General features: G+C 46.5%; 1 protein-coding gene and 1 long non-coding RNA gene across 3 annotated transcripts in view; one reads left to right on the forward strand and one right to left on the reverse strand.

Moving 5' to 3' along the window:
- The window catches only part of LOC309823007, a 61,496-nt gene extending 53,234 nt beyond the window's left edge, over positions 1 to 8,262 (reverse strand). The window contains exon 1 of the long non-coding RNA XR_014296796.1: positions 8,206 to 8,262. This is a non-coding gene — a long non-coding RNA (uncharacterized lncRNA). The remainder of the gene's footprint in view (positions 1 to 8,205) is intronic.
- A 6,969-nt stretch (positions 8,263 to 15,231) lies between these two features.
- On the forward strand, positions 15,232 to 27,224 carry CYP4A11 (cytochrome P450 family 4 subfamily A member 11). 2 transcript variants are annotated; one of them, XM_082655106.1, is made up of 13 exons: positions 15,232 to 15,444; positions 18,294 to 18,435; positions 19,074 to 19,118; positions 19,599 to 19,726; positions 20,919 to 21,043; positions 21,417 to 21,571; positions 22,040 to 22,146; positions 22,229 to 22,419; positions 22,514 to 22,647; positions 23,540 to 23,604; positions 23,738 to 23,814; positions 24,853 to 24,917; positions 26,208 to 27,224. In XM_082655106.1, the coding sequence occupies exons 1-13, from the start codon at positions 15,250 to 15,252 to the stop codon at positions 26,234 to 26,236; spliced, it is 1,458 nt and encodes a 485-aa protein (XP_082511232.1). In that variant the 5' UTR covers positions 15,232 to 15,249; the 3' UTR covers positions 26,237 to 27,224. The 2 variants fall into 2 exon arrangements, with proteins under 2 accessions (XP_082511232.1, XP_082511231.1); XM_082655105.1 differs by lacking the exon at positions 24,853 to 24,917.
- The last annotated feature ends 681 nt before the right edge of the window (positions 27,225 to 27,905 follow it).

Here is a 27,905-nt window from a genome sequence, read left to right on the forward strand (position 1 = left end):
CATTATGCTAAGTAACAGAAGACAGACACAAAAAGAAAAATATTGTATGATTCCACTTATATGTAGAATTTAGTATAGTCGAATTCATAGAGACAGAAAGTGGATTGAGATTACCAGGGCATGTGGGAAGGCAGAATGGGAAGTTAATCCTTAATGGCTACAGAGTTTCTTTGGCGTGATGCAAAAATTTTGGAAATATGTAGTTGCAATGGCTACACAAAAGTGAATGTAATTAATGCCACTGAATTTTATACTTTAAAATGGTTAAAGTGGCAAACTTTATATTATATATATTACTAATTAAAAAAATAAGAATGTAATATTCCAAAAATCTTTGTTGGTAAGTGGATGAATTGTATAGTATGTAAATTATATATCAATAAGGCTGGGTTTTTTTTTTGTTTTTTTTAACTGTTTTTTTTTAGCATCTTTATTGGAGTATAACTGCTTTACAATGGTGTGTTACTTTCTGCGTTATAACAAAGTGAATCAGTTATACATATACATATGTCCCCATATCTCTCCCCCCTTTGTCTCCCTTCCTCCCATCCTCCCTATCCCACCCCCCTAGGTGGTCACAAAGCACCAAGCTGATCTCCCTGTGCTATGCGGCTGCTTCCCACTAGCTGTCTACTTTACGTTTGGTAGTGTATATATGTACACACCACCCTCTCACTTTGTCCCAGCTTACCCTTCCCCCTCCCCATATCCTCAGGTCCATTCTCTAGTAGGTCTGCATCTTTATTCCTGTCTTGCCCCTAGGTTCTTCATGACCTTTTTTTTTTCTTTTTTTTTAGATTCCATATATATGTGTTAGCATACGGTATTTGTTTTTCTCTTTCTGACTTCATTCTGTATGACAGACTCTAGGTCCATCCATCTCACTATAAATAACTCAGTTTCGTTTCTTTTTATAGCTGAGTAATATTCCATTGTATATATGTGCCACATCTTCTTTATCCATTCATCCGATGATGGACACTTAGGTTGTTTCCATCTCCAGGCTATTGTAAACAGAGCTGCAATGAACATTTTGGTACATGACTCTTTTTGAATTATGGTTTTCTCAGGGTATATGCCCAGTAGTGGGATTGCTGGGTCGTATGGTCATTCTATTTTTAGTTTTTTAAGGAACCTCCATAGTGGCTGTATCAATTTACATTCCTACCAACAGCGCAAGAGGGTTCCCTTTGCTCCAGACCCTCTCCAACATTTATTGTTTCTAGATTTTTTGATGATGGCCATTCTGACTTGTTTGAGGTAATACCTCATTGTAATTTTGATTTGCATTCCTCTAATGATTAGTGATGTTGAGCATCCTTTCATGTGTTTGTTAGCAATCTGTATATCTTCTTTAGAGAAATGTCTACTTAGGTCTTTTGCCCTTTTTTAAACTCGATTGTTTGTTTTTTTGATATTGAGCTGCATGAACTGATTGTACACTTTGGAGATTAATCTTTTGTCAGTTGCTTCATTTGCAAATATTTTCTCCCATTCTGAGGGTTGTCTTTTCGTCTTGTTTATGGTTTCCTTTGCTATACAAAAGCTTGTAAGTTTCATCAGGTCCCATTTGTTTATTTTTGTTTTTATTTCCATTTCTCTAGGAGGTAGGTCAAAAAAGATCTTGCTGTGATTTATGTCATAGAGTGTTCTACCTGTTCTGCCCTAAGAGTTTGATAGTGTCTGGCCTTACATTTAGGTCTTTAATCCATTTTGAGTTTATTTTTGTGTATGGTGTTAGGGAGTGTTCTAATTTTTCTTTTACTTGTAGCTGTCCAGTTTTCCCAACACCACTTATTGAAGAGGCTGTCTTTTCTCCACTGTATATTTTTTCCTCCTTTATCAAAGATAAGGTGACCATACGTGTGTAGGTTTATCTCTGGGCTTCCTATCCTGTTCCATTGACCTATATTTCTGTTTTTGTGCCAGTACCATACTGTCTTGATTACTGTAGCTTTGTAGTATAGTCTGAAGTCCGGGAGCCTGATTCCTCCAGCTCCATTTTTCTTTCTCAAGATTGCTTTGGCTATTTGGAGTCTTTTGTGTTTCCATACGAATTGTAAAATTTTTTTGTTCTAATTCTGTGAAAACTGCCACTGGTACTTTGATAGGGATTGCATTGAAACTGCAGATTGCTTTGGGTAGTATAGTCATTTTCACAATGTTGATTCTTCCAATCCAAGAACATGGTATATCTCTCCATCTGTTTGTGTCATCTTTGATTTCTTTCACCAGTGTTTTATTGTTTTCTGAGTACTGGTCTTTCCTCCTTAGGTAGGTTTATTCCTAGATATTTTATTCTTTTTGTTGCAATGGTAAATGGGATTGTTTCCTTAATTTCTCTTTCTGATCTGTCATAGTTAGAGTATAGGAATGCAAGAGACTTCTGTGCATTACTTTTGTATCCTGCAACTTTACCAAATTCATTGATGAGTTCTAGGAGTTTGTGAGCATTGTGAGCCCACCTATATAGAAGAAGCCGAGGACTGAGGGAGGGAAAGAAAGAGGTACAACCAGAATTCAAACCCAGGCTCTCCCACTTCAAAGGTCTTTCCCTTACTGCCCCTATGCTGTGGGCGAAACGCTGGTGCTGAGCCAAGTAAGGGAGAGATTTGGAGTCCAAGAGTCCCTGTGGGGGGGGGGTGTGGGGGCGAGGGGGACCCAGAGGGGGATGGAGAGCAACCACAGAACTGGGGGAAAGTGGAGAGGAATGAATGTAAGTGGTTACATGCCCTGGAGTTTGGACCGAGCCCAGGATTTAGGGGAGAAAGGAAAGAACTCTGGCCTCATGGGTTGTGTAATGCATTAGCTGTCACGAGGACGGGCAAAGGAGGAGGGTGTTGGGAGTAAGAGGTAAATAGGTGGAAGAGCATGTCTGTAGGAAATGGGGCCCCTTGGAGGATGCCTTCCAAGGAATTCTTCCTGAAATGCATATTTTTTTTACTTTCTGCGTTTTGGGTCTTGGATATGACCCTGAAGGAGATAATCATAAGAAAAGTGAGAGAAGTGTTGGGTTGAAGATGGTGTCCTCATCCCTGGCTTTTTTCTGTATGATATCCATGGATTTGCTAATACTTTAAAATCTTTTCTAGCGTTTGCCAACTGGTATTCTATCCATCCTCCAAGATATCTTTATTTTTTAATTTTCTCTTTCTCTAGGTGGTCTATGCCTACTATTCATTCCTTCAGGACATCCTTTATCATAATTTATTGTACTAATTTTTTTTTCTGCCTTTAGGCACTAAACCGTGAACTCAAAAGATAGTAATTTTTGAGTGAAAGAATGACTGAATGAATGAATAATTCTATGAGGTATTCAGAGAAAGGATTACTATCCTACCCATCTTAGTCTCCTGGGACAACTGTAGCAATGTACCAGAACCTTGGTGGCTTAAAACAATATAAATTTAATGTGTCATCATTCTTGGGGCCATAGTGTGAAATCAGTATCCCTGGGCCAAAATCAAGATAGTGGCAGAGCCACACTCTCTGGAATCTCTAGGGTGAATTCATTCCCTTTCTTTTCCAGCTTCTGGTGACTGCTGGAATTCCTTGGCTTATGGCCACATATCTCCATTCTTCAAAATCAGCATCTTCAAATCTCTTTTCACTCTGTCTTCACATGATCATCTCCCATGTGTGTTACATCTACCTCTGCCTCCCTCTTATCAGGATACAAATGATTTAATCTGGGAGCCACCTTGATAATCCAGGATAATCTCCCAGTCTCAAAATTCTGAATGTAATCACATCTTCCCAGACCATTTTTTCTAGTAAGGTAATATTTACATGGTCCTAGAATTATCAATAGAATCTGATATATTTGGGAGTCATTATTCAGCCTACGAATGTCTGCCCTCTATCTCCCAAAGATTCATGTCCATTCCACTTGCAAAATACATTCACTCCATCCTATAATCCCCAAAACCTCAGTCCTTTATAGTATCAACTCAAGTCCAAAGTCTCATGGAAATATCATCGGCTCAGAAGTCTCAATCTTATTACCTAAATCATCTCACTTTGGTATGGGTGTCAGCCTGGGTATCAGCCATCCTGGAACAAAATTCCCCTAAATATTTGGCCCTGTGAAAGTAAAAAACAATTTATCTGTTCTCAAAGTAAATTGGTGACAAAGCCTAGTATAAGAGTTATAGACACTCCTATTCCAAAAGGAAGACAAGAGAAGAAAGGAGTCTCTGGTTTGTTGCAATTTCAAAATTCAGCAGGGCAAATGTCGTCGTATTTCAGACCTGGGAATAATCCTTTGTGGCTTGAGGTTCCATCCTCTGGGCTCATGACTGTACCCTCTGACACTAAGGTTTTGTCTTGGAGTCATTCTCCCTTTCTCTTGAAGGACAGCACATATCTGCAGCTGAGTAGTTTTGTTAGCTTGTTTCTTTCCTGTAGAATTTGGAGTCCAGCAGCCTTCCTTCATTTTGTCCTCTCTTGATCCCTTTCAGTACAAGCTAGCTCAGCTAATAGAACATTCTCATAAATCCTGCGGATCTCCCCTGTATGTCACAGGGCTTCACACCATTAGACAGGAAGATCCTCCAGAGGCTTTTCCTGAATAATCCCACCTCTATTCCTGCCTTCTGAGTTTCTTGAGAGAAGCTATGTGTCACACATTTGACCTCTTCAGAACCGACAAAGGACACCCTTGGACTTCTCTGCACGGCATGATTTCCTAAGAGAGATTCTCTTCATTTTAGCCTAATTTTTGCAATCTGGATAGGCTGGCAATTTCCCAAATCATAAAGAACTAGTTTCTTTTTGTTTAACAGCTCTTCCCTCAATTTATTTCTTTATTCTCACTTCTTATTATAAGCAGCAAGAAGAAACCAGGCTATATTTTCAATATTTTGCTTGGAAATCTTGTCAGCTAAATATCCAAGGTCATTTCTTAGAGGCCCTGCTTTCCACACAACTGTAGCATATAATTCGGCTAAATTTCCTGCCACTGTATAACAAGATTTGCTTTTCTCTAGTTTCCAATAACATGTTCCTCATTTCTTTCTGAGCCATCATCAGAAGCGCCTTTAATGTTTATATTTCGCCCAACATTCTGTTATGATGAAATGTATATTCTGTAAGACTATAAGCATTTCCTTCCATGCTTCCACTTCATTCTGAGTTTTCACCAAAGTGTCTTTCATGTCCATATGCCTACTAATCATCTGTTTAAGGCAGTCTAGGTTTTTTCTATCATGCACTTCAAAATTCTTCCAGCCTCTACCTATTACTCAATTCCAAAGCCACTTACAGTTTTAGGTATTTGTTACAACACCCCCTCCTCTGGTACAAAACCCCTAGGGCTGCTGTAACAAATTACCACAACCATGGTCACTGAAAACAACAAAAATTTAATCTCTCACAGTTCTGGAGGCCTCAAGTCCAAACTCAGCATCCTGAACCAAAGCCAAAGTGTCAGCAGGGCTGTGCTTCCTCCAAAGGCTCTAGTGGAGAATCCGTTCCCTGATGCTGCCAGCATTCCTTGGCTGTGGCTGCATCACTCCAATCTTCAAGGCCAACATCTTCCAGTCTTTCTCTTCTGCATCTTGGCATGCATGATCTTCTCCTCTGTGTGTGCCAAATCTCTCCCTGCATTTAGGGCCCACCTTGATAACCCATGAAAATTTCCCCAGCTTGAGATTCTTAAGTTATCTCATCTACAAAGACTCTTTTCCCAAATCATATAACATCCACAGGTTCTCAGGATGAGAACCTGATATCTTTGGGGGTCATTTTTCAGCCTACTGAAGTCTTCCCTCTGGCTCTCAAACATTCTTGTTCATCCCCTTTGCAAAACACATTCATCCCATCCTAACATTCCAAAATCCTCAACCCATTACAACATTAACTCCAGTCCAAAATCTCCTCAAATATCATTGGCTTAAAACTACAGTATCTTTCTTTCTTCTTTTTTTTTTTTATGTTTGTGGTGGAATAGTGATAACGTAATGGAGATTGAAACATGTCACATGAATAGGGCTCAGGTTAGTGGCAGGAAATTCTTTCATAGGAAATGAATGAGTTGGCCATAACAAAATAATGGGTAAGATGCTTGCACTCATAGAAATAAAATTGTTAAAGTCTTAAAACTAAAATCAAATGTGTATATTTCTGGAATACAGAGGTTATGAAATGCTTCTAAAAATTGAATTTTGAGGGTGAGGGATAAATTAGGAGTTTGGGTTTAACAGACACACACGACTATATAGAAAATAGATAAACAACAAGATCCTACTGTATAGCACAGGGACCTATATTCAATATCTTTAAATAACCTATAATGGAAAAGAATCTAAAAAATAATATATATACATGTATATATATATATATGTATAACTAAATCATGTTGCTGTACACCTGAAACTAACACAACATAGTAAATCAACTATACTTCAACTTTAAAAACTGAATTTTTTTTTTTTTTTGCGATACGCGGGCCTCTCACTGTTGTGGCCTCTCCCGTTGTGGAGCACAGGCTGTGGACGCGCAGGCTCAGCGGCCATGGCTCACGGGACCAGCCACTCCGCGGCATGTGGGATCCTCCCGGACCGGGGCATGAACCCGTGTCCCCTGCATCGGCAGGCGGACTCTCAACCACTGCGCCACCAGGGAAGCCCAAAACTGAATTTTTATAGGAGTATTGATCATGATGATATTAGCATACTCAGCTCATACTCAGCTAAGAAGAATAGGGAAATGGTCCAACTGCATATTTAACATGAAAGCCAGGTACAGCTTCTGATTCTCCCTCAGTTGAGTCAAATGGAGCTCAAGTCATTTCTTTTAAAGTTGAAATAAATCCTATTATGGTAAGTGGCCATGAGGGGAAATTTAATCATAAATATTCTTGAGTAATCATAAGAGTACGTAGTATACATGACCCACTTATTAATATAACTGATAATAAAATGATTGCTGAAATTACTTCATATGAAATTGTGCAACTGCTCCTATGTACCAATTTTAGGCATATTTTGAATTTGAAGCCTATCTTGATCTTAGGATGGAGTACACAGCTAACTTGCTATTGGTATAATAAATCATATCCCTAATTTCATATTAATTAATGGATATGGTATGGGTAAGGGCATTCAATTTGTTAACATTAAGGCAAGCAACAGAAGTGATATAATGATAAATATTAACATAGAGGAAGTTCATGGTTATAATGATTCTTTAATAATTTTACAGCTTTGGTGCTTATAGTAGTCCATAGAAGACAATAATACTAGGTCCTTTTTGAAGTTGTGTATACCCTAAAACTTTTTGTACAATTAACATTAGGAATGCTATGGCTAATTAAATAGGAATAGCTTGTAACAAGTGATTAATAATGAACGTATTGTTAGGAAGAAGTGTTGCAGGACTTTCCTGGTGGTACAGTGGTTAAGAATCCGCCTGCTGGGCGGAGTCAAAATGGCGGACTAGGAGGACGTGGAATTCGTGTCTCTGTACAACTAGGACACCTACCAGGCACCGGTAGGGGACCACGGACACCTAAGGGGACCATGGACATCCAAGGGGATGGGAGGAACCCCAGCGACCGGGTAGGACATGAGGTTTTGGGGGTAATGAGGGGGGAGGAGAAGTGGAGGTGGGACGGGACCCGTGCCTCTTAGGGGTGGGTGGGGGAGGGGAAGGGATCCCACGCCTGGAGGGGGAAAGTGGGGCACCATTGGGAGGGCACAGGATAAAAAGGGAGTGTGGCCAGGGTTTCCCCTGCCCACTTGGCCCCTGGGAGTCTGCTGAGATGCCGGGCCTGATCCTCTGCCCACAGAGGCCCCCTCCAGATGCGTGGGTCCTGAGGGAGTGGGAGGGAGGAGAGGGGCAGGCCAGACCTATGGGACCGGCACCCCTGAGGGGCGGCTGAGGGAGAGGAGGAGTTCCTACACCCAGCAGGACCCTCCCATGGTTAGGGGTCCAGAAGCAATGGGGGAGGCCCTCAGGGGAGACAGAGGAATGGAAGGGAATGTGGCCAGTGCTTTCCCTGCCCACGTGGGCACTGGGGAGCCTGTTGGGCTCCCAGGCATAATCCTCTGCCCTCAGAACATCCCTCTTGCCACAAAGAGCCCAAGGTCCGCACCTACACCCCCACCCAGGGCCCTACCTCTACACTCGGAGACCCCCCTCTGGGACCCCCTCCAACTGCACTGGGCCTAAACCTCACACACATACCCTCACTGAGGGCCTTACCTCCAAACTCCGGAACTCCACATTCCGGAGGCCACCCTGAGGACTTGCTGCCTTTCCCCTTCTGCACAAGCCCTAAGACTAGGCCCTGCCCCATGCTTAAAAGTAACCACCCCCACCATGCCTAGGCCCTGCCTCACCCTAAACCCCACCCCTGCCTAAGTCCCACCCCTGCAGAAGCTCTATGCGATAGCCAGAGCCTTTTTTTTTCTTCTTCTTTCTTTTTTTTTCTTCTTTTAGGTTGGGGTTCTGTCTTACCTTGTTGTTGATTCATTTATATTTTTATTTTTCTAATAAATCTTTTATTTTTCTAATTTTATTCTTTGTTTTTTTTCTGCTCCTTTTGGCTTGCCCCCCACAACCCACTTTTCTTTTCTTTATTCTGTTGTGGTTTTGTTTTACCTTGTTGCAGTTCTTTCAATAATATTTTTATTTTTCTTAATGTATTTTTTATCTTTCTAATTTTATTTTATTTTTTATTCTTTGTTATTGTACAGCTCCTTTTGTTTCTTTTTTTGTTTTTTGCTGTACTGCATGCCTTGTGGGATCTTGGTTCCCAGGCCAGAGGTCAGGCCTGAGCTCCTGTGGTGGGAGCACTGAGTCCAAGCCACTGGACTAACAGAGAACCTCAGACCTCAGGGAATATTAATCAGAGTGAGGCCTCCTGGAGGTCCTCATCTCGGCACCAAGACCTGGCTCTAGCCAACCACCTGCAAACTCCGCTAGACACCTCAAGCCAAACAACCAGTAAGACAGGAATACAACCCCACCCATCAAAAAAAAAAAAAAAAAAAACCAATGAAGTGACAAAAAATTATGTTACAGACGAAGGAGCAAGGTAAAAACCTACAAGGCCAAATAAATGAAGATGAAATAGGCAACCTACCTGAAAAAGAGTTCAGAGTAATTATACTAAAGATGATCCAAAATTTCAGAAACAGAATGGAGAAAATACAAGAAATGCTTAACAAGGACCTAGAAGAACTGAAGAGCAAACGAACAGTGATGAACAACACAATAAGTGAAATTAAAAATACTCTAGAAGGAATCAATAGCAGAATAATGGATAAGTGAGCTGGAAGATAAAATGGTGGAAATAACTGCTGCGGAGCAAAATAAAGAAAAAAGAATGAAAAGAATTGAGGACAGTCTCAGAATTCTCTGGGACAACATTAAACACACCAACATTTGAATTATAGGGGTCCCAGAAGAATAATAGAAAGAAAAAGGGTCTTTCTATTTCTATAATAGAAAATATGTGAAGAGATTATAGCTGAAAACTTCCATAACATGAGAAAGTCCAGGAAGCACAGAGAGTCCCATACAGGATAAACCCTAGGAGAAACACTCCAAGACACATATTAATCAAACTAACAAAAATTAAATTCAAAGAAAAATATATTAAAAGCAGCAAGGGAAAAGCAAAAGAATGACATACAAGGGAATCCCCATAAGGTTATCAGTTGATTTCTCAGCAGAAACTCTACAGGCCAGAAGGGAGTGGCAGGACATATTTAAAGTGATGAAAGGGAAAAACCTACAACCAAAATTACTCTACCCAGCAAAGTTCTCATTCAGATTCAATGGAGAGATCAAAAGTTTACAGACAAGCAAAAGCTACGAGAATCCAGCACCACCAAACCAGCTTTACAACAGATGCTAAAGGAACTTCTCTAAGTGGGAAACTCAAGAAAAAGACCCACAAAAACAAACCCAAATCAATTAAGAAAATGGTAATAGAAACGTACCTATTGATAATTATCTTAAATGTAAATGGATTAAATGCTCCAACCAAAAGACACAGACTGGCTGAATGGATACAAAAATAAGACCCACATATATGCTGTCTACAAGAGACCCACTTCAGACCTAGGGACACATACAGACTGAAAGTGAGAGGATGGAAAAAGATATTCCATGCAAATGGAAATCTGAAGAAAGCTAGAGTAGCAATACTCATATTAGATAGAATAGACTTTAAGATACAGTCTGTTACAAGAGATAAGGAAGGACACTACATAATGATCAAGGGATCAATCCAAGAAGAAAACATAACAATTGTAAATATTTATGCACCCAACATAGGAGCACCTCAATACATAAGGCAAATGCTAACAGCCATCAAAGGAGAAATCGACAGTAACACAATAATAATGGGGGACTTTAACATCTCACTTACACCAATGGACAGATCATCCAGACAGAAAATTAATAAGGAAACACAAGCTTTAAATGACACAATAGACCAGATAGACTTAATTGATATTTTTAGAACATTGCCCCTGAAAGCAGAAGAATACACTTTCTTCTCAAGTGCACATGGAACATTCTCCAGAATAGATCACATCTTGGGTCACAAATCAAGCCTTGGAAAATTTAAGAAAATTAAGATTGTAGCAAACATCTTTTCCAACCACAATGCTATGAGATTAGAAGGTAATTACAGGAAAAAAACTGTAAAAAACACAAATACATGGAGGCTAAACAGTGCACTGCTAAATAACCAGGAGATCACTGAAGAAATCAAAGAAGAAGAAGAAAAAAACACCTAGAAACATGACAATGAAAACACGACAACCCAAAACATATGGGACACAGCAAAAGCAGTTCTAAGAGGAAAGTTTATAGCAATTCAAGCTCACCTCAAGAAACAAGAAAAATGTCAAATAAACAATCTAACCTTACACCTAAAGCAACTAGAAAAAGAAAGAACAAAGAAAACCCTAGTAGAAGGAAAGAAATCATAAAGATCAGAGCAAAAATAAATGAAATAGAAAGAAAACAATAGCAAAGATCAATAAAACTAAAAGTTGGTTCTTTGAGAAGATAAACAAAATTGATAAACCTTTAGCCAGACTCATCAAGAAAAAAGGGAGAGGACTCAAATCAATAAAATTATAAATGAAAATGGAGAGATTACAACTGACACTGCAGAAACACAAAGCATCATAAGGGACTACTCTAAGCAACTATATGCCAATAAAATGGACAACCTGGAAGAAATGGACAAATTCTTGGAAAGGTACAACTTTCCAAGATTGAACCAGGAATTAGAAAATATAAACAGACCAATCACAGGTAATGAAATTGAAACTGTAATTAAAAATCTTCCAACAAACAGCCTAGGACCAGATGGCTTCACAGGCGAATTCTATCAAATATTTAGAGAAGAGTTAACAACTATCCTTCTCAAACTTTTCCAAAAAACTGCAGAGGAGAAATACTCCCAAATTCCTTCTACAAGGCCACCATCACCCTGATACCAAAACCAGACAAGCATATCACAAAACAAGAAAATTACAGACCAATATCTTCATAAACATAAACAGATGGAGAAATATACCATGCTCCTGGACTATAGACACAAAAATCCTCAACAAAATAGTAGCAAACAGAAACCAACAACACACTAAAAAGATCATACAACATGATCAAGTGGGCTTTATCCCAGGGATGCAAGGATCCTTCAATATACGCAAATCAATCAATGTGATACACCATATTAACAAATTAAAAAATAAAAACCATATGATCACCTCAATAGATGCAGGAAAAGCTTTTGACAAAATTCAACAGCCATTTATGATAAAAACTCTCCGGATAGTGGGCATAGAGGGAACCTACCTCAACGTAATAAATATCCATTCTAACAAAGGATAAAAGGGAATAAGTAAAACTACTCCTGCTACAACTGTAGTACTTCAATAAAGTAGGACTGAAAGTGGTGGACCCTCTACGGGTGATGGAAGCAAGGGATGCAGTCCCAGTTGAGCACATTTTCTGGTTGCACTTCAAATTAAACTTAGTAGGAAAATATCATAATTTAGATTAAAGATAAAACTTAATCTTGAAATTCTCATGTATTTGAATGGAGAAATGGTTTTGCTATTGATATTGCAAAACCGATCTCTCCAATGTGATTATAAAAATGTTCTTGAAGGGCTTCTAATTAGCCACGGGCACAACCAGGAGGTAGCAAGGGGTGGGATGGGGGGAGTGGGAGGGCAGGGAGGGCCAGGGCTCTCAGAGCATGGTCCTGGTCAGCAAGTCCACAGGACAAAGTCTTGTTGTGTAACAAGCACGTGGTTCCTGGGAAAAACCAGGAATATTTGATCAATCAATCAGTGAGTCCGGGGAGCTCCCTCCCTCCCAGGACCCCGTGCTGGTGTCCTCGGGTCTGTCAGACACTCCTTCCTTAGGGAGATCTGCAGGCCGTCCTAGCAGCCCTGCACTTCGAGGACAATTACTCTTCTTACTAAGTCTCCCTGCTCTCCAGGCTGAGTAGCTTCAGCTGTTCTCATAGAACAGGCTTCTAGATGCTTCCCTGCCCCATCCCTCAATCGCATCCTCTCTGTCTGGCCCTGAGCTTGCATGGGAGCACAGACATCAGTCTGATGGATGCTGTCCTGTGGGTTCACAGTCCATGGAGATGATAGACAGGAATCTAAGAAGGTGTCAGGTGACAGGAAAAGAGGCCCACCTGCTGGGTGGGGGGTTATGTCAGCCAGAGGGGGGCCAACTGGCTCAGTTTGGTGGAATGCAGGACTCTGAGTGGTTAAAACTGTGATATTCCCAGGCAAACTGATCAATCAGGCCTCAAGGATGGCCTCTAGGCAAAGGGTATTGACATTTGACTGTGCCATTAAGTAGGGTCTGTTCATCTCTGGGCTCTCTTCCCTCATACCGCGTACTGCGAGCTTCCTGGGGCTGAGATATCATCCCCTTCCTGTACGCCAGTACCCAGCACAGAGCCTGACCTGGAGAGATGCTCTGCCCAGCGTGTGGAGTGAGAGAGGATGGAGAGAAAGGAACAGCTTGCAGGCTGGGGAAGGGCAGTGCCTACCCACTGAGTGAGCCAGCACTCAGCCCTGGGGGGATGCAGGGGGTGAGGGCACACGGGGAGAGCGAGTGTTTTCTCAAGAGAAGGAGGCAGAGCGATTATCAGCAGAGCGGAGCTAAGATGGCTCCTACTGGAGTCAGCCACAGAGAGTCAGCCAAAGCCCAGTTTGTTCATGAAAATTGTTGTATTCGATTTCCAGATTATTTTGATTTTGAGAAATTCTGGTCTTTTTTTGATGCAGTTGTCACTTTTCTGACTTAAGAGTTGACCGATGGAACCACTAAAACACCTCCAGTGATGTTCCCATTATACAGATGGCCATCAGAGAATATATAGACTCAATAAGTAGATAATTTCTCTTACGTAAATTATACTACTCATGGTGCTTAATCACCTCTCAATTTCTACTGGCCTAATATAGCAACCACAACCAAATATTTCTAGCTCTTATAATACTGAGATTTCTTTCAACCCCTCTAATATTGGCAAAGTCAGGAATTAGAATGCCATACATAATCGGGTAGAACAAAGGCAGTGCCAATGAAGAATGATTTGCAGGCAGCTGGCTGGCTTGGGCACCAAGCAATCAGAAAGGAGGCATGCTCCTGTGCGGAAACACGGACCCCAAGTCCTCAGGGCCAACAAGAGGAGATCCAGGAAAACCAGGTAACACAGCTGGGGAGGTAAGAGGCTCCCACCAGTCAGTGTCTGCACTGGATCAACAGAGCAGGGCAGTCCCAATGATGGACGTGACCTGGGAACACAGAGCAGCCCCCAGAATGAATTCAAGCAGGACACGTCTCAGTTCAGGGCAGGATTGTCAGCCCCGCCCACACCCCCACTAGAACAGGAGCTCCACAACAGCAGGGATCTTGTTGTTCACTGCTGGATCTCTAGCTCCTAGGATGGTAATTGATCCAAAGTAAGTACTCAACACATAGTTACAAATAAACGAATGAGTCCTTCTACCCATCTACTCATTCATGTATTTGACATTCATTTGGATGTCTGCTCTGAGATCTCTTCCCTCGCAAAGGGTGGGCCTTTGAAAGCCCTATTCACCACCAACCACAGTTGACTATAGCAGATGGACGCCTTGGCCATGAGATTAGAATCAGATTCTTGGAATAGGATTCAGCAGTGCCACTCAGACATGATGGTGGCAGAATGGTAAGGTGCCAACCCCAGAAGGGTAGACGTTCCCTCCTGCATCGCCTGGACCCAGCTGCACAAGGACAGCGACTGTATCTGTTTATCTGTGACTGTATCTCCAGCTTCTAGTAAAGTGTCTGGTACGAGGTAGAGCCTCCAGAAACATTGCTGAGAGATGAAGGCATGATCGTACAGAGAGAAAGAATGGAGGATGCAGACAAACACAGATTAAGTCAATAATTAATAAACAGCAAGGTGAAAACAATGACTCTGAAAGGAATCTTGCTTTAAGAATCTTTAAGCCTCAAAAGGTGACTAAAGCAAGAGATCTGAATTAAATTTATTTAAATATTAAGTACATAATCCTAAACCTTTTTTAAAACTAAGACTATCGTATTTCAATAGTAGCCATATTTTACTGCATTTCAAATTTGTATTCTCTCATTTCTTAAGAAGGAAGGCAGGGGTATTGACACAGACATATCACTGCAAACTTAAGAAAATATTAAGCATCCATACCCTCAGTGTTCATTAACTTACTGGTTAGTTAAAAAAAAAAGCGGGGGAGATGGAATTTTCAGTTGCATGAGACGAATGAAAATGATTCATGTGGTCACGCAGGGAAGTCCACAGCTAGATGATACTACAGACTTAAACTCTGGTTCTGTACAATATCACAGTGTTAAACAAGATATCACAGGGATATGTTATTCAAAGAAGTTTTAAAAAAACATTCATTTTTCTGTTTTATTTCCATTTGTATAAGTTTTTTAAAAAGTAAGCACGTGATAGTTTGCAGGATCCTGCTACAACCTAAACTCCCATTTCTATTTATAAATATTATCGTCTCTTTATATTACTTACATTTTGTAACAGATATTGGTTTAAATTAAAAAAAAAACAAACAAAAGACAACTCGGGAGGCCCAGGTCTGAGCTCTGTCCTCACCTTCACCCTCACCCAGGTGGGCGGGGCAAGCCTCCCTGACCAGGCTGGGTGTTCAGGGGAGGTCAGCCACCTTCAGGGACAGTCAGCAATCCAGAAGCCGCTGCACCATGAGTGTCTCTGTGCTGAGCACCCCCAGAGCCCTGGGCGGTGTCTCTGGGCTCCTGCAGGTGGCCTCCCTGCTCGGCCTGGTTCTGCTTCTGCTCAAGGCAGCACAGCTCTACCTGCACAGACAGTGGCTGCTCAAAGCCCTCCAGCAGTTCCCGTCTCCTCCTTCCCACTGGCTCTATGGGCACATGCAGGAGGTAGGATGGAGTGGGATGGGGAAGTGGGAGGGCAGGGAGGGCCGGGGCTCTCAGACCGTGGTCCTGGTGAGCAAGCCCATGGGACGAAGCCTTGTTGTGGGACGAGCACGTGGCCTCACAAAAGGACCCAGCTTACCTCTCAGGTCTTGGCTCCTCATCCCAGTCTGGGGAGCTCCCTCCCTCCCAGGACCCCATGCTGGTGTCCTTGGGTCTATCAGACACTCCTTCCTTAGGGAGATCTGCAGGCTGTCCTGGCAGCCCTGCACTTTGAGGACAGTGGCTCTTCCTTCCTGAGTCTCCCCCGTCTCCAGGCTAAGCAGCTTCAGCTGTTCTCATAGAACAGGCTTCTAGATGCTTCCCTGCCCCATCCCTCAATCGCATCCTCTCTGCCTGGCCCTGAGCTTGCCTGGGAGCACAGACATCAGTCTGATGGACGCTGCCCTGTGGGCTCACTGTCCGTGGAGATGACAGACAGGAATCTAAGAAGGTGTCAGGTGACAGGAAGAGAGACCCACCTGCAGGGTGGGGGTTACGTCAACTGTAGGGACAAACTGACTCGGTTTAAGACTGAGGAATTTTCCAGTCTCCTGATTTCGGTGCTTAAACCCTGACAAGTTGCTGGCACACATGAGCGAGGTTCCCAGGATGATGCCAGGTAAGGAGAACTGACATTTGAGTTGCAGCATCCGCAGGGTGAGGTCGCCCGCCTGGTGTCCTCCCTCAGTGGACTATGTGCTCTCGGAACCGAGCGTGAAATCCCCCTCACCCCCAGCACCCTGCACGGAGCCTGCGCAGAGGGCTGCCCATCCAGTGTGTGGAGGGACAGGAAGGAGGGAAGGAGCGGCTTGCAGGCTGGGCAGGGGCAGCGCCTACCCACCCAGCACTGGCAGCACTAGCCTGGTCGGCGGGGGGCTCAGAGCCACGCCAGGGGCCATGTGGAGAGGGGCTCATCAAGGGTTTGTGGACTGAACAAATGCTGGGAGAAAATCAGGGGTTGCAGAGAGCTGAGGCCTCCCTTTCTCTGCAGCGTGATTAGAGTAGAGTGGAGCCAAAGACGGGAACCGGAAACAGCCCGAGCCCCATGTGGTCTGGCCCAGTACCTCTCTCCCCTCTCCTTCCTAATCTCCGGCACCCCAGGTTACTCAGCATCCTCCCCGCCTGCCTGGGCATTCTGGCCTCTGGGACTCTGCTCCCATGTACCCTCTACCTGGAATGATCTTGTCCCTCATATGTCTGTCTACAAAGGCCCAACTCCAAGCCACCTCCTCCAAGATGTCTTTCTGGGTCTCCCAGGAGCGGAGGGGACAACCCTTCTTCCCTTGGCTGTCCTTCTCATAAAGCAGTGCTAACCGGATTCCACTAGTTTTGTCTGCAGTGTCATAGCTGTGAGCTCCTTCTGGGAGAGCCTTCCTCTGGTTCATCTTTGTAACCTGAGAGCATCTAGGTAAATGATGACTCAACGAATGAGTACATGCATGACAAAGAGCTTTCTAATGTCCAGATCTGAGTTAGGGCCCCTTCCCCAAAGCTTCCCCAGAGGCTTGGTCTTCCCTCCATCACACATTCATGAGCCCCTAGGGTTGTCATGTCCTCAATCTCGCTGTCTCCTCCTGGAGGCTCCAAACAGACAAGCATCTACAGCCACATTCTCATTCAGTGCCTTAAACCAGTGCCTGGCACATAGTAGATGCTCAGTAAATACGTGCTCAGTGAAGGAACCCATCCCACAGTAGGCAAGTTGCCTCAGAGCTGGTGAGTCCTGATGGTAGAAGGATGCAGGCAGAGATTAGATACCAAAGTGGCAGATGGTTGCTTTGAGTTACACAGAAGCCATTGAATTAAAGACGAGGTGACTGCATGGAACATGCCTAGGACCAAATGTTGACGAGAAATCCAGAGCTGATAAAACGAAGCTGAATCTGCAAGGTTAAAGAGAGGCAGTTGCTCTGTGGCAAAGAGGAGGGGCACACCAGGTAGAGGAAAGAACCTGGGCAGAGGCTTAGAAGTGTGAGCAGGTGGGACCAGTGCAAGGCGCACAGGCAGCAGCATCTTTGGGGGCAGAGCAATGGGTCCTGTGGACTCACCAGCCCAGCAGGAGGCAAGAATAGAGAGGGTAAATGCAGACAGCAAGGGCCTTTGTGGTCCACACTGAGGAGTTTCAGGAGATTCCTTTAGGTGGTGGAAAGTGTACACAAGTTTCTGGACACTGGTAAATGAAAATGGGATAAAATAATCCACATATCAAAACCTTCCATATATACATCCAGAATCTGTGTACACACTCAATATGTAAAATATATGATACAAACACAATTTAGTATATAATTTTTCTCACTTATCCATATACATCCGACACTCTTTCAAATTAACAAACATTTATATGTATGCTGGGGTACTACTGAAAATATATAACAACCAGTATAGCAAAATGAAATTAATTTATAAATTTAATTTTTATAATATATTTTATTCTCTAAATAAACAAAATTATATGACAAAACTACTTACCAAGTGATACGAATTATCATAAATTGCTCATGCAAATGTTGTACGAATCACTTCCCAAAGTTTTCTACGGCTGGGAGTGAATCCCTGATGTAAGTTTCTGTAGGCAGTTCGTACTGGTGGCCCAGGGCTCTACCCAGCAAGGGGACAGAATGTGGTCTTAGGACAAAGGTGGACAGCCAGCAGGTCTGGGGCAGAGCCCAGGTCAGAAGAAATAGTTCCAAACTCCTAGTTCTGCTGATCGATCAAGAATGATCTCCCTGTACCCATCCTGCCCTTCACCCCCACTCCAGCACTGGAACTCAGAGAAGGGTTTTATTGATTTATCTTTCCCTTGGGGACAGTTCCAAGACGAGACCGAGCTGCAACCCCTACTGAAGTGGGTAGAGAAGTACCCAAGTGCCTGTGCTCGCTGGCTGTGGGGGACAAAAGCCCTGGTGTTGATCTATGACCCTGACTACATGAAGGCAGTCCTGGGGAGATCAGGTGAGAGGGAAACCCACATCCCAGCAGGAGAAAATCTTCCCTCTCGGGTACATGGCCCTGGATCTGTGAAATTCCAGAAGAAACTGTCACTACAGCCATCAGTACCTGGCTCCCTACCAGCCATCCTTGCAGCCCACAAGCCAGACTAAGGCCAGCATCACTCACGCACAGTGAGTGCTTCAACACCCGGGTGGGGCTGGCTTCTCTTTCCTGTCTTACTTTCTTTCTTGTTTTAACCCAACTGAGATGATCCCAGGTCTGGAAGACAATTCCCTGTCCACACTGATGTAGGTTTGGCACCTCTCACTGTTGCCTGTCCTGGGTCATGAAATGGCCAAACCACCACAAACTGTAGAAACCCACAGGCTCCTTTCTTACTCTGTGGCGCTGAGCAGAGCCTATCTTTCTTGCCGATTCACCGTCTTAGTCCTGTGGGTGTTCTGCTGCTGGGACACTGAGTCTGCCTTCCTGGGCCCACAGTGACCATCAGGACAGAGAGAGTCAGGGATGGGAGGCAAGAGGGAGGTGGCTAGAGACAGACTGCCAGCTGACCAGCATCAGGAATGGAAGGTGCCACAGCTGCTCTGGGGGCTGCCTGCCTTGTTCGCTGCCCTCCACTTCCCTTCCTTCCCTTTCAGACCCAAAGTCTCACGATTCCTACAGAATGCTGATCCCCTGGATTGGTAAGTACATTTAAATACAACTGCAGTCCACCCACCAGTTAGGTTTACCAAGAGCTGCCTCTTTGCTTAATGGAGAACAACGGGTACCAGGCACCCTGTCACCACCTCATCTCTCAGTCAAGCCTCATTTCTCTCCTTCCAGTGAAACTCTCACCCTTTGTAATGGTGCTGAGAGCCCGCCTGAAGCTCAGCCTCTTCTTCATCACTTCTCAGTCCTCTGCGATGTTCTCAGCCTGACTATTAACTAATTCCTTCTATCACCTGCCCCCCTACTCTTCTTCAACCTCTGTCTCACAGCTGTCATAATCACATCCTATGGACCAGCCATTCTGGAAATTCACATTCCTGAACTGTACTGGCCTTTCCTACCTTTGCCCATGGTGTGTCTTTTCCTGACACCTTTGGTTCCTCCCAAGTTGTGCCCAGTCGTCCCTCTGATCCAGGCTCCCCGACCCACACACACACCCATCTGTGGCCCAGGGAATGGTTTGCTTGTGTTGGAGGGGCAGACGTGGTTCCAGCACCGGCGGATGCTGACCCCAGCCTTCCACTATGACATCCTGAAGCCCTACGTGGGTCTCATGGCCGACTCTGTCCGAGTAATGCTGGTGAGTCTATCCCTCGTCACCTGGACCCACTCATATCCAGCACTGCTGACAAAGTCCACTCTCAGGGGCTTCCCTGGTGGCGCAGTGGTTGAGAGTCCGCCTGCTGATGCAGGGGATATGGGTTCGTGCCCCAGTCCGGGAGGATCCCACATGCCGCGGAGCAGCAGGGCCCGTGAGCCACGGCCGCTGAGCCTGCGCGTCCGGAGCCTGTGCTCTGCAATGGAAGAGGCCACAACAGTGAGAGGCCCGCGTACTGCAAAAAAAAAAAAAAAAAAAAAGTCCACTCTCAAACACTTGTGTCCCTCAGGCATCCGTCAGACACAGCCCCCAGAATTATGCATTCAGAACGTACTCTGAGACAGTGCTCACCAAAACTGGATGGGACAGAGGGGTATCCCAGCACCAGCTTGGATCCAAGGAAAGGGAAAGCAAGGCCATGGTGTATTGAGAGTCCACTCTCCTCTCATCTCCACATCTTCAACACAAAGGAAAGAGCAAGGGTCATTCCCCTGGACAGCAGTGCAAACTGCCCCTGGCTGCCCTGGACAATGGCAGCTTCAGTGGTAGAGTGGGCATCCTAGGATGTCACTCAGATAGACTCTGGCATGGAGTCCAGGGCCTCTGCATGGAATTGAGCCACTCATGGGAGGAAATGAGGCCAGGTTTACACGCAGAGAGCTGGGTCTTCACAAGCATCACCTCTCATCCGGACTGGGCACCACCTGGTCTCAGCTAACATGAAATGAATAAAAGGAATTGAAGTACCTCATGTCCCTTCCTAGGAGCCCCAATAGAGCCCCATAAGCTTTTCCTTGCCTTGAAATATTTGCATACTAGTGTTGGGCATCACCTGTCCGGTTCCAATCTCAGGACACAAAAGACTCCACATTTGTTCCCTGAGAAGCTATGTTTTCTGGCCTCCCATAAGGTGGTTATGATCAACACTTGTTCCTAAACTTTGGAACTAATACAGAATATTATGAGAGAACATGATTAATTATATAATAAAAGATTCTGAGAAAATAGACGTCACATTACATGTGTGTGATACAGCCTTAAATTGCTAAAACACATCTGCTTAGAAAGTGAGGAAATCTCTTCCGAAGATTTAGAGACAGAGAGAGAGCCCGGCCTTGTCAGCACAGGCCTTCTGGTAGAGCAGAGCAGGGTCAATGTACCCCTCCCACCACAGGACAAGTGGGAGGAGCTCGTCAGCCTGGACTCACATCTGGAGGTCCTTGGACACGTCTCCTTGATGACCCTGGACACCATCATGAAGTGTGCCTTCAGCCACCAGGGCAGCATCCAGACAGACAGGTCAGTGACAACCTTTCAACGGCAGGGTCCTTGTTCTCACCAGCTGGGGAGGACTTACCTGAGAAGCAGTTAGGGCAGCGTGGACACTTATGAGCTCTAAAAGCAATATTCTGCACAGAGCCATGGACCACAGTCAAATTCCACCCAGACCAACCTTGCCTCAGTCACAGGTCCCTGATTCCTGCACAGGGAGAAGCCTGGCTGCTCAGGCCACTTGTAAAGGACTAAGTGCCTCCAGGGCTGTAAGGCAGAAATGACAAAGCTTCAGTGCTGCCTGTCCCCACTGACTGAGGATTCCCCACCCGGAGCCCCACTCCGTCTCCAGGTCGGAGGTTCCCTCCAATCCAGTCTCCTCTGCATCCTCTCCCTTCAGGAAAATCCAATCCTACATCCAAGCCATCAAGGACCTCAGCAATCTGAGTTTTTCCCGGGTGAGGAATATCTTCTACCAGAACGACATCATCTACAGGCTGAGCCCTGAAGGCCGCTGGAGCCACCACGCCTGTCAGCTCACCCATCAACACACAGGTTCTTCTGATCCTTCTGGGCATCTCCCGCCCACCCACCCCCATCATGCACATGTAAAAGGGCCTGGCCTTGACCCCTCAGGCAGGGCCCAGACTCCTGCTTCCTCTTCAGGGGCTGGCACACACCCACACTGGGTACTTCCTGGTGCAGGGGTTGGGACCCGAGACGTCAGGGTGTCAGGTGAGGTGCAGGGAGACACATGTGTCACCACGTTGCTGACGGTGGAATGAGACCCCCTCCCAGCATCATCCAGGCAGAGCCTCCGTGGGCTGTGCTATTGAAGGGATTCCCCACCTGGATCAGACGATGCTGGAGCTCTCTGCCCTGACATGTGCGCCCATTCCCACCCTCGTCCTCATCCACCTGGTACCCAGATTGGGCCTGAGGGGCAGATAGGGGTACAGTAGGTGCTGCATCTGAGCCCCCAGGAGCCCTCAGCTCTGCCTGGGAACCACTGTTCTGGGACAGATGGAGTGATCAAGCTGAGGAAGGCTCACCTGCAGAAGGAGGGAGAGCTGGAGAAGGTGAGGAGCAAGAGGCACCTGGATTTCCTGGACATCCTCCTCTTTGCCAGAGTGAGTGTGGGCAGGAGAGGCCTGAGGCTTTGCCCAGAAGCACAGAGGCAGGGCAGACCCTGCACTCCCCCTGCCTCCGCAGATGGAGAATGGGAGCAGCTTGTCTGACAGGGAGCTCCGTGCCGAAGTGGATACGTTCATGTTTGAGGGTCACGACACCACAGCCAGTGGCATCTCCTGGACCCTCTATGCTCTGGCCTCCCACCCTGAGCATCAGCAGAGGTGCCGGGAAGAGATCCAGAGCCTCCTGGGGGATGGCGCATCCATCACCTGGTGAGTGCCCAGCAGGTGGGAGGACCTCGCCCCTCCGCGAGTGGAGGACCCCTGCTTGTCTGGCTCTGCCGCTCTCAAATGGGCTGCCTTTCAGGGACCACCTGGAACAGATGCCCTACATCACCATGTGCATCAAGGAGGCACTGCGACTCTATCCACCAGTGCCGTTCATTTTCAGAGATCTGAGCAAGCCCATCACCTTCCCTGATGGACGCTCCTTACCTGCAGGTATGAGCTTCACCCATACCCACTGAACTAAGCACTCTGCATGACCACCTGGGAGATCAGAAATCCACATGTGCTTTCCCAGTTCTGAGATGCTCTGACTCGTTTCCACCTTAAGATAATTAATGTTTACTCTGTAGTTTGGACAAGTTTTGTAAAATGCTTGACATAGAAGTTGAACACAGCAAAAGCTCAGTAAACAAATGCTAGACCCTGAAGGTGGTCTTGTAATAGAGCCTGAAAATTCTAATTCCTTGAGACATCAAGGCTTAAGAGAGAAGCAGGTGGAGATGTTGTTCTTTCCATATGGGGTCTAAGTAAATGAGGGAGCTGAGAGAATCCATTGTCATGGGTCAGTTGGTCCAGTCTCTGAGGAGCCCTCAGGTGGATGGCCGAGAGCAGCTGATGATCAGGTCTGAGAGCCCTGCCATGGTTGGAGGCCACCCATTGGCTCACCTCCCAGTGGGTCTGAATCCCAGCCCTGCCACCTCCTAGCTGTGGGATTATGGTCACGTCCCTTAATCTCTCAGAAGCTTAGGTGCCTCATCTGCACATGCGGATAGGAGTGCCTTCCTTGAGGGCTGCTGTGAGGATTAGATGAGTTAATGCACTTTCCCCGAGGGCTCATGATGGCATCTGATAACTGTGAGTTTTCATGTGAGGCGATCCTGATACTAAGCCTCCAATTCTTTTTCTTCTCAGTCCTGGCCATGGTTACCTGCTCCTAATCTGTGCTCATGTGCTTTGTCACCTCCAGCCCACCTGTCTTGCAAGAGCACCATTTCATTCAGAGGGATGGAGGGTAGCTCTCATGGTGGCTCCTGGGCCTTTTGTGCACATTGCCCCTGTTACCATGGGTACCATCAGTCTTCTCTCTCTCCTCCCTGCCCCACAGGAGTCCCGCTCTCCCTCTTCTTTTATGGGCTTCACCACAACCCGAAGGTGTGGCCGAACCCAGAGGTATGATGGAGGAGGGGATGGGATGCTCTCTCCAGACCAGCACCTCCCCTGCTCTCCTCGGGGATTCTTGTCCCCTGGTGGATTGGTGCAAGGAGTTTGATCCCACCTGTCCTGGCCCCGGTGCTCTCTGCAGGTGTTTGACCCATCCCGGTTTGCACCAGGTTCTTCTCAACACAGCCATGCTTTCCTGCCCTTCTCAGGAGGATCCAGGTGAGGCCTTCTGTACCTGGGGCATCGAGGTGTCACTGGGTGCTACCTGATGTGTGTGACTGTCTACATTCATATGTGGTGTATGCAGTTATGTCCCTGTATGTTGACGTTTTGAGAAGGAGGCGTGTGTCCCCATGTACAAGAAGGCCTTCAGGGCACGCCACGGAGACCTTGACCTCCTGACTTCCGCAACGACCAGCCACATTGCCATGCCGTGGCCGCTCCAAAGTATTCCAGGGTTTTCCTCACTTTAGGAGTATGACTTTTCAGCTTTAGAATTTTTCATGAAAGGTAAACTTCAGATGTTTGCTTTGCACAATTATCAGTCATCTTTAAAGATAGTTTTCTCTCTTCACACATCCCTAGTCCAGCCCACTGCCTTTTCTACTTAATTCAACAATCCACCTCTCACTGTATCATCAGTTGTGTTTGCATGGATTTAGATATCCAGCTGCTTTTCTTCTCCTGAGGCTTCAAACCATGTATGTGATCACTTACAGTTGCCGTTTGAAGAAAGTTACATAGCCACATGTGTCTTTTCTATTTCTGTAGTCAAACCTAACAGTTGTGACTGCATATTCATATAAACATGACACCATTTCTGGTTGCCAAAATTCTATATATGTCGTGGGGATTATACACCATAGTCCCAGAATCTACAGAGTCTAATTTTGGCAAAAAAGGATGAAATTGAAGGCAATCAAGTGCTTTTGAGAGAAAACTCACTGTTTTGTGTTGGACACATGCATTTGAGAGGTTCCTGCCGTGTACAATATAAAGTACACATGAAATAGCTGTTAACCCAGATGATACACTCCACAATGACTCCTGTGAAAATCTTCAACGGCTACAGATCCCCTCCGAAATAGTAACTTCCATAATTTTGGAACTACTTAGTAATCCAAGTTTTTTCTGAGCCTGTAATTCTGTGAAATTTTCAGTTGGTGAATCAACCTTCACAGAACAGGCTTGACGCAACACGTTCCCGGAATTTGCTCTAGGATTTGATCTGTGCCAGGGTCCTGTTCTTCCTTGTAGACATTGGCTGCAGGTCATGCGGCTGCCACCAGAGGACAGGGGGTACCTGGCAACTCAATTCCGAGGTCAGAATTAATGTTTAATTTTAATCCACTCCTTTTTTTTTTTTCAATTCAATTAACTTTGTTCAAATAGAAAGCTATTTATTAGCCTGCCTCTGTGTGCCAAACCATATATTACAAGATGGGAACACAGAGACGAAAGGAACTTTCCTTGCTCCAACAGTTCACAGTCAAGAAACCACTACCGCTCTTCAAGACAGACATGCGACGTTTCCATAGTGTAGTGGTCAGTACGTTGGCCTTACAAGACAGACATCATGCATTCATCCACTCTTTCACTCATTCATTCACTGAGCAGATTGTGGAATGTTCCATGTTCCTGGCACTGTCCTGGTCACTGGACGGTGATGTGTCCTTGAGTTAACACTAAAGCTGCTTGGGGATGCGGGAGAAAGAGGCGCAGGCGGCAGAGGCGGGAGGCCTGACGGTCACTAGACTGAGTCTTGAGCATGTGGCCGGCAGAGGCGGGGGGAGGGGACCTCAACAGCAGCGGAATGAGGAAGAGGGGCTGGACAGGTGCGAGGTGAGTGAGGAGCAGCCCAGAGAGCGCTGTGACGCAGCTGAGGCCCCGCGACGTGTCCTCCCTGTGATGGAGGGCGCAGCAGGCCCCAAGCCGCCGTGGCTGCAGTAGCGGGACGGGAGGCAAGGAGACTGAAAAGGCCAGTGAGGAGCCCACGGGATGGGAGGAGGGGCCTTGCTGGAGTAGAATGGGAAGGCTCCAGGGGCGGGTTGACTGAAGGGCTACGGGGAGACAGGAGGCCGGACATTAACTGGGAGGCAAGTGGTCCAGCAGGTCGAGGGGCGCTAACCCGTGGCCCCTCCAAGAAGCCTCCCGGTTGCCATCCTGACTTCCTTACACAACCCTGTCCTGTCCTGTCTGGGGACTGGGGCCCCTGCTTGTCTGCCATGGGTGGTGAGGGCCCGAGAGTTGCCCACACCCCCCTACAGTGCCCTGGCCTGGACAGAAACCAGAAACTGCCTGTGGACGAGTGAACAAAGTACTAATTCACATTTACTGATTCACGTGACTTGACCCTGTGGCTTAGAGCGCCGATCCTCCCCAACAGGACTTACTACTGCTGAGAGCAGAAGTAGGAGTTAGGAGCTAATCCTGGAGAGAGGTGGCCTTTGTAAAGGTCAGGGGGAGAGGGTGGACCGAGGCTTGGGCGGCACGTTCAGTGTGACCTGTAAGGAAGGGATCGGGGCTGGGCCAGGTGGAGGAGAGCCCTGAATGCCCTGTGCCCGGCAGGGGTTAGAAGCCTCTGCTCACTTCCTTTTCCCTGCCTGACCCAGGAACTGCATCGGGAAGCAGTTTGCCATGAATGAGATGAAGGTGGCCGTGGCCCTGACCTTGCTTCGCTTTGAACTGGCACCCGATCCCTCCAGGGTCCCTGTTCCCATTCCAAGAGTTGTGCTGAAGCCCAAGAATGGGATCCACTTGCAGCTCAGGAAGCTCCTGTAACGCTTGTTGGAGACAAGGACGAGCTCTGAGGGCCCCTGCCTGCCAGCCTGTCTCGCTGTCACTCTCTCCCGTCCTTGCCTCTGTGCCCACTTCCTGCTTCTATCTTTCCACCTGCCGGCCTACCTCATCTCCTGCCTCCTGCCTGTCAGATGTTCTGCCCTCCTCCTCTCACCTTTCTCCAGGCTCCCTATCTGCTTATCTCTCCATCTGTCTCTGACCCACCTGTGCCTCTGACTGTCCACCTAAACCCTGATCACCTGCCCTCCTTCAGTCTGTCTACTCTCTCCCTGTCTTTCTCCCCTTCTGCCTGCCTGTCTGTCCCTGAATTCACTTCCTTTTGCTGATAAAATAATTGGTCACAGCCTTAAGGACTTCGAACAACACAGAGTTATTCTCTGACAGCTCTGGAGTCAGAAGCCGGAAGTGGGTTTCCCTGGACACAGCCAAGGTGTTGGCAGGGCCCCCGGTGCAGGGATGTAGGAGAGCATCCCTCCCTTTGTCTTTTCCCACATCTAGAGCTGCAATCCTTGCGTTCCTTGGCTCCTGGGCCCTCCTCCATATTCAAATCCATCAGCTTCTTCAAATGTCCCCCTGCTTCAGTCTTCACATCGCCTTCTCTTTCATAAGGCCCTCTGTGATTACACAGGCCCACTCAGATAAAACAGGCTTGCTCTGAGTTCCGGGGATTAGGACACGGACACCCTGGGCAGCCGTTACTGTAGCTGCTAAGTCCTGCGTGACTACCATCGCCTTGGGCCCCCGATCACTCCCGTGTGTTACGGGTCTGCCCATTTGTCACTCACCTGGCTTCCCCTCTTTCCCACTCCCTGGATAAATTCACAGTGTCATATGGAGCGTGTGTGTCTTCCCTTGCAAGGAGCTGGATCGAATGAAAGAGAGAGAGAAGGGGAGGGAAGGCAGAGGAGACGAGGAGGGGACATGACCCCTGGTCTGTGGGCCCAGAACCCCAGCAGAACAAGCGTGTCCCAGCGCCCCTGCAGCCTCACACTCTGCGGTCCCTCACGCCCCACAACCCGCCTGTCACCTGAGGCTCCCACGGCAGCTGAGTCAGGAGAAAGGGCTTGTCTCCAAAGGCTCAGAGGGAAGAAGCTCACCCCGGGCACCTATCAGTGAAGGAGCCTCCCAGCTATTGTGTGGTAGCTTCCTTGCTACATCCTTAGAGGGGCCCAGACAGAGCCCATCCTGCCCTGAGCAAAGAAGCCTTACAGACTTGGCTCAGCACGAGGGCCTCAGGAACCAATCCTTCACCCCAAATGAGATTTGAGAAGAGCCCAGCCCAGATTTGAGAAGCACTGGCCATGTCACCAGACCCCGGCAGCTCTTCCTCACACGCAGGGCCTGCAGGCTCCTCAGAGGCCCGAGCGGGCGACTGTGTAGGAGGCTCTGGGAGGACCAGCTGGGCACGAGGCATGGCTGCTTGGAGAGGATGTCAGACCCGAAGCAGAGGACCAGCCGGTGCACCTCCCCCACAGGACAGCCCCTTGCAGTCCCCGGCGTGTCTGCCCAGG

Source organism: Grampus griseus (assembly GCF_964374135.1).
Source record: "Grampus griseus genome assembly, chromosome: 1".
NCBI lineage: Eukaryota > Metazoa > Chordata > Mammalia > Artiodactyla > Delphinidae > Grampus > Grampus griseus.

Bases quoted from the DNA above. Each gene is read 5' to 3' on its own strand.
- CYP4A11 (XM_082655105.1), top strand. From the start codon at position 15,250: ATGAGTGTCTCTGTGCTGAGCACCCCCAGAGCCCTGGGCGGTGTCTCT. The intron at 19,727-20,918 runs GTGAGTCTATCC...CTCCCACCACAG, and splicing joins ACTCTGTCCGAGTAATGCTG to GACAAGTGGGAGGAGCTCGT. The intron at 21,572-22,039 runs GTTCTTCTGATC...GTTCTGGGACAG, and splicing joins GCTCACCCATCAACACACAG to ATGGAGTGATCAAGCTGAGG.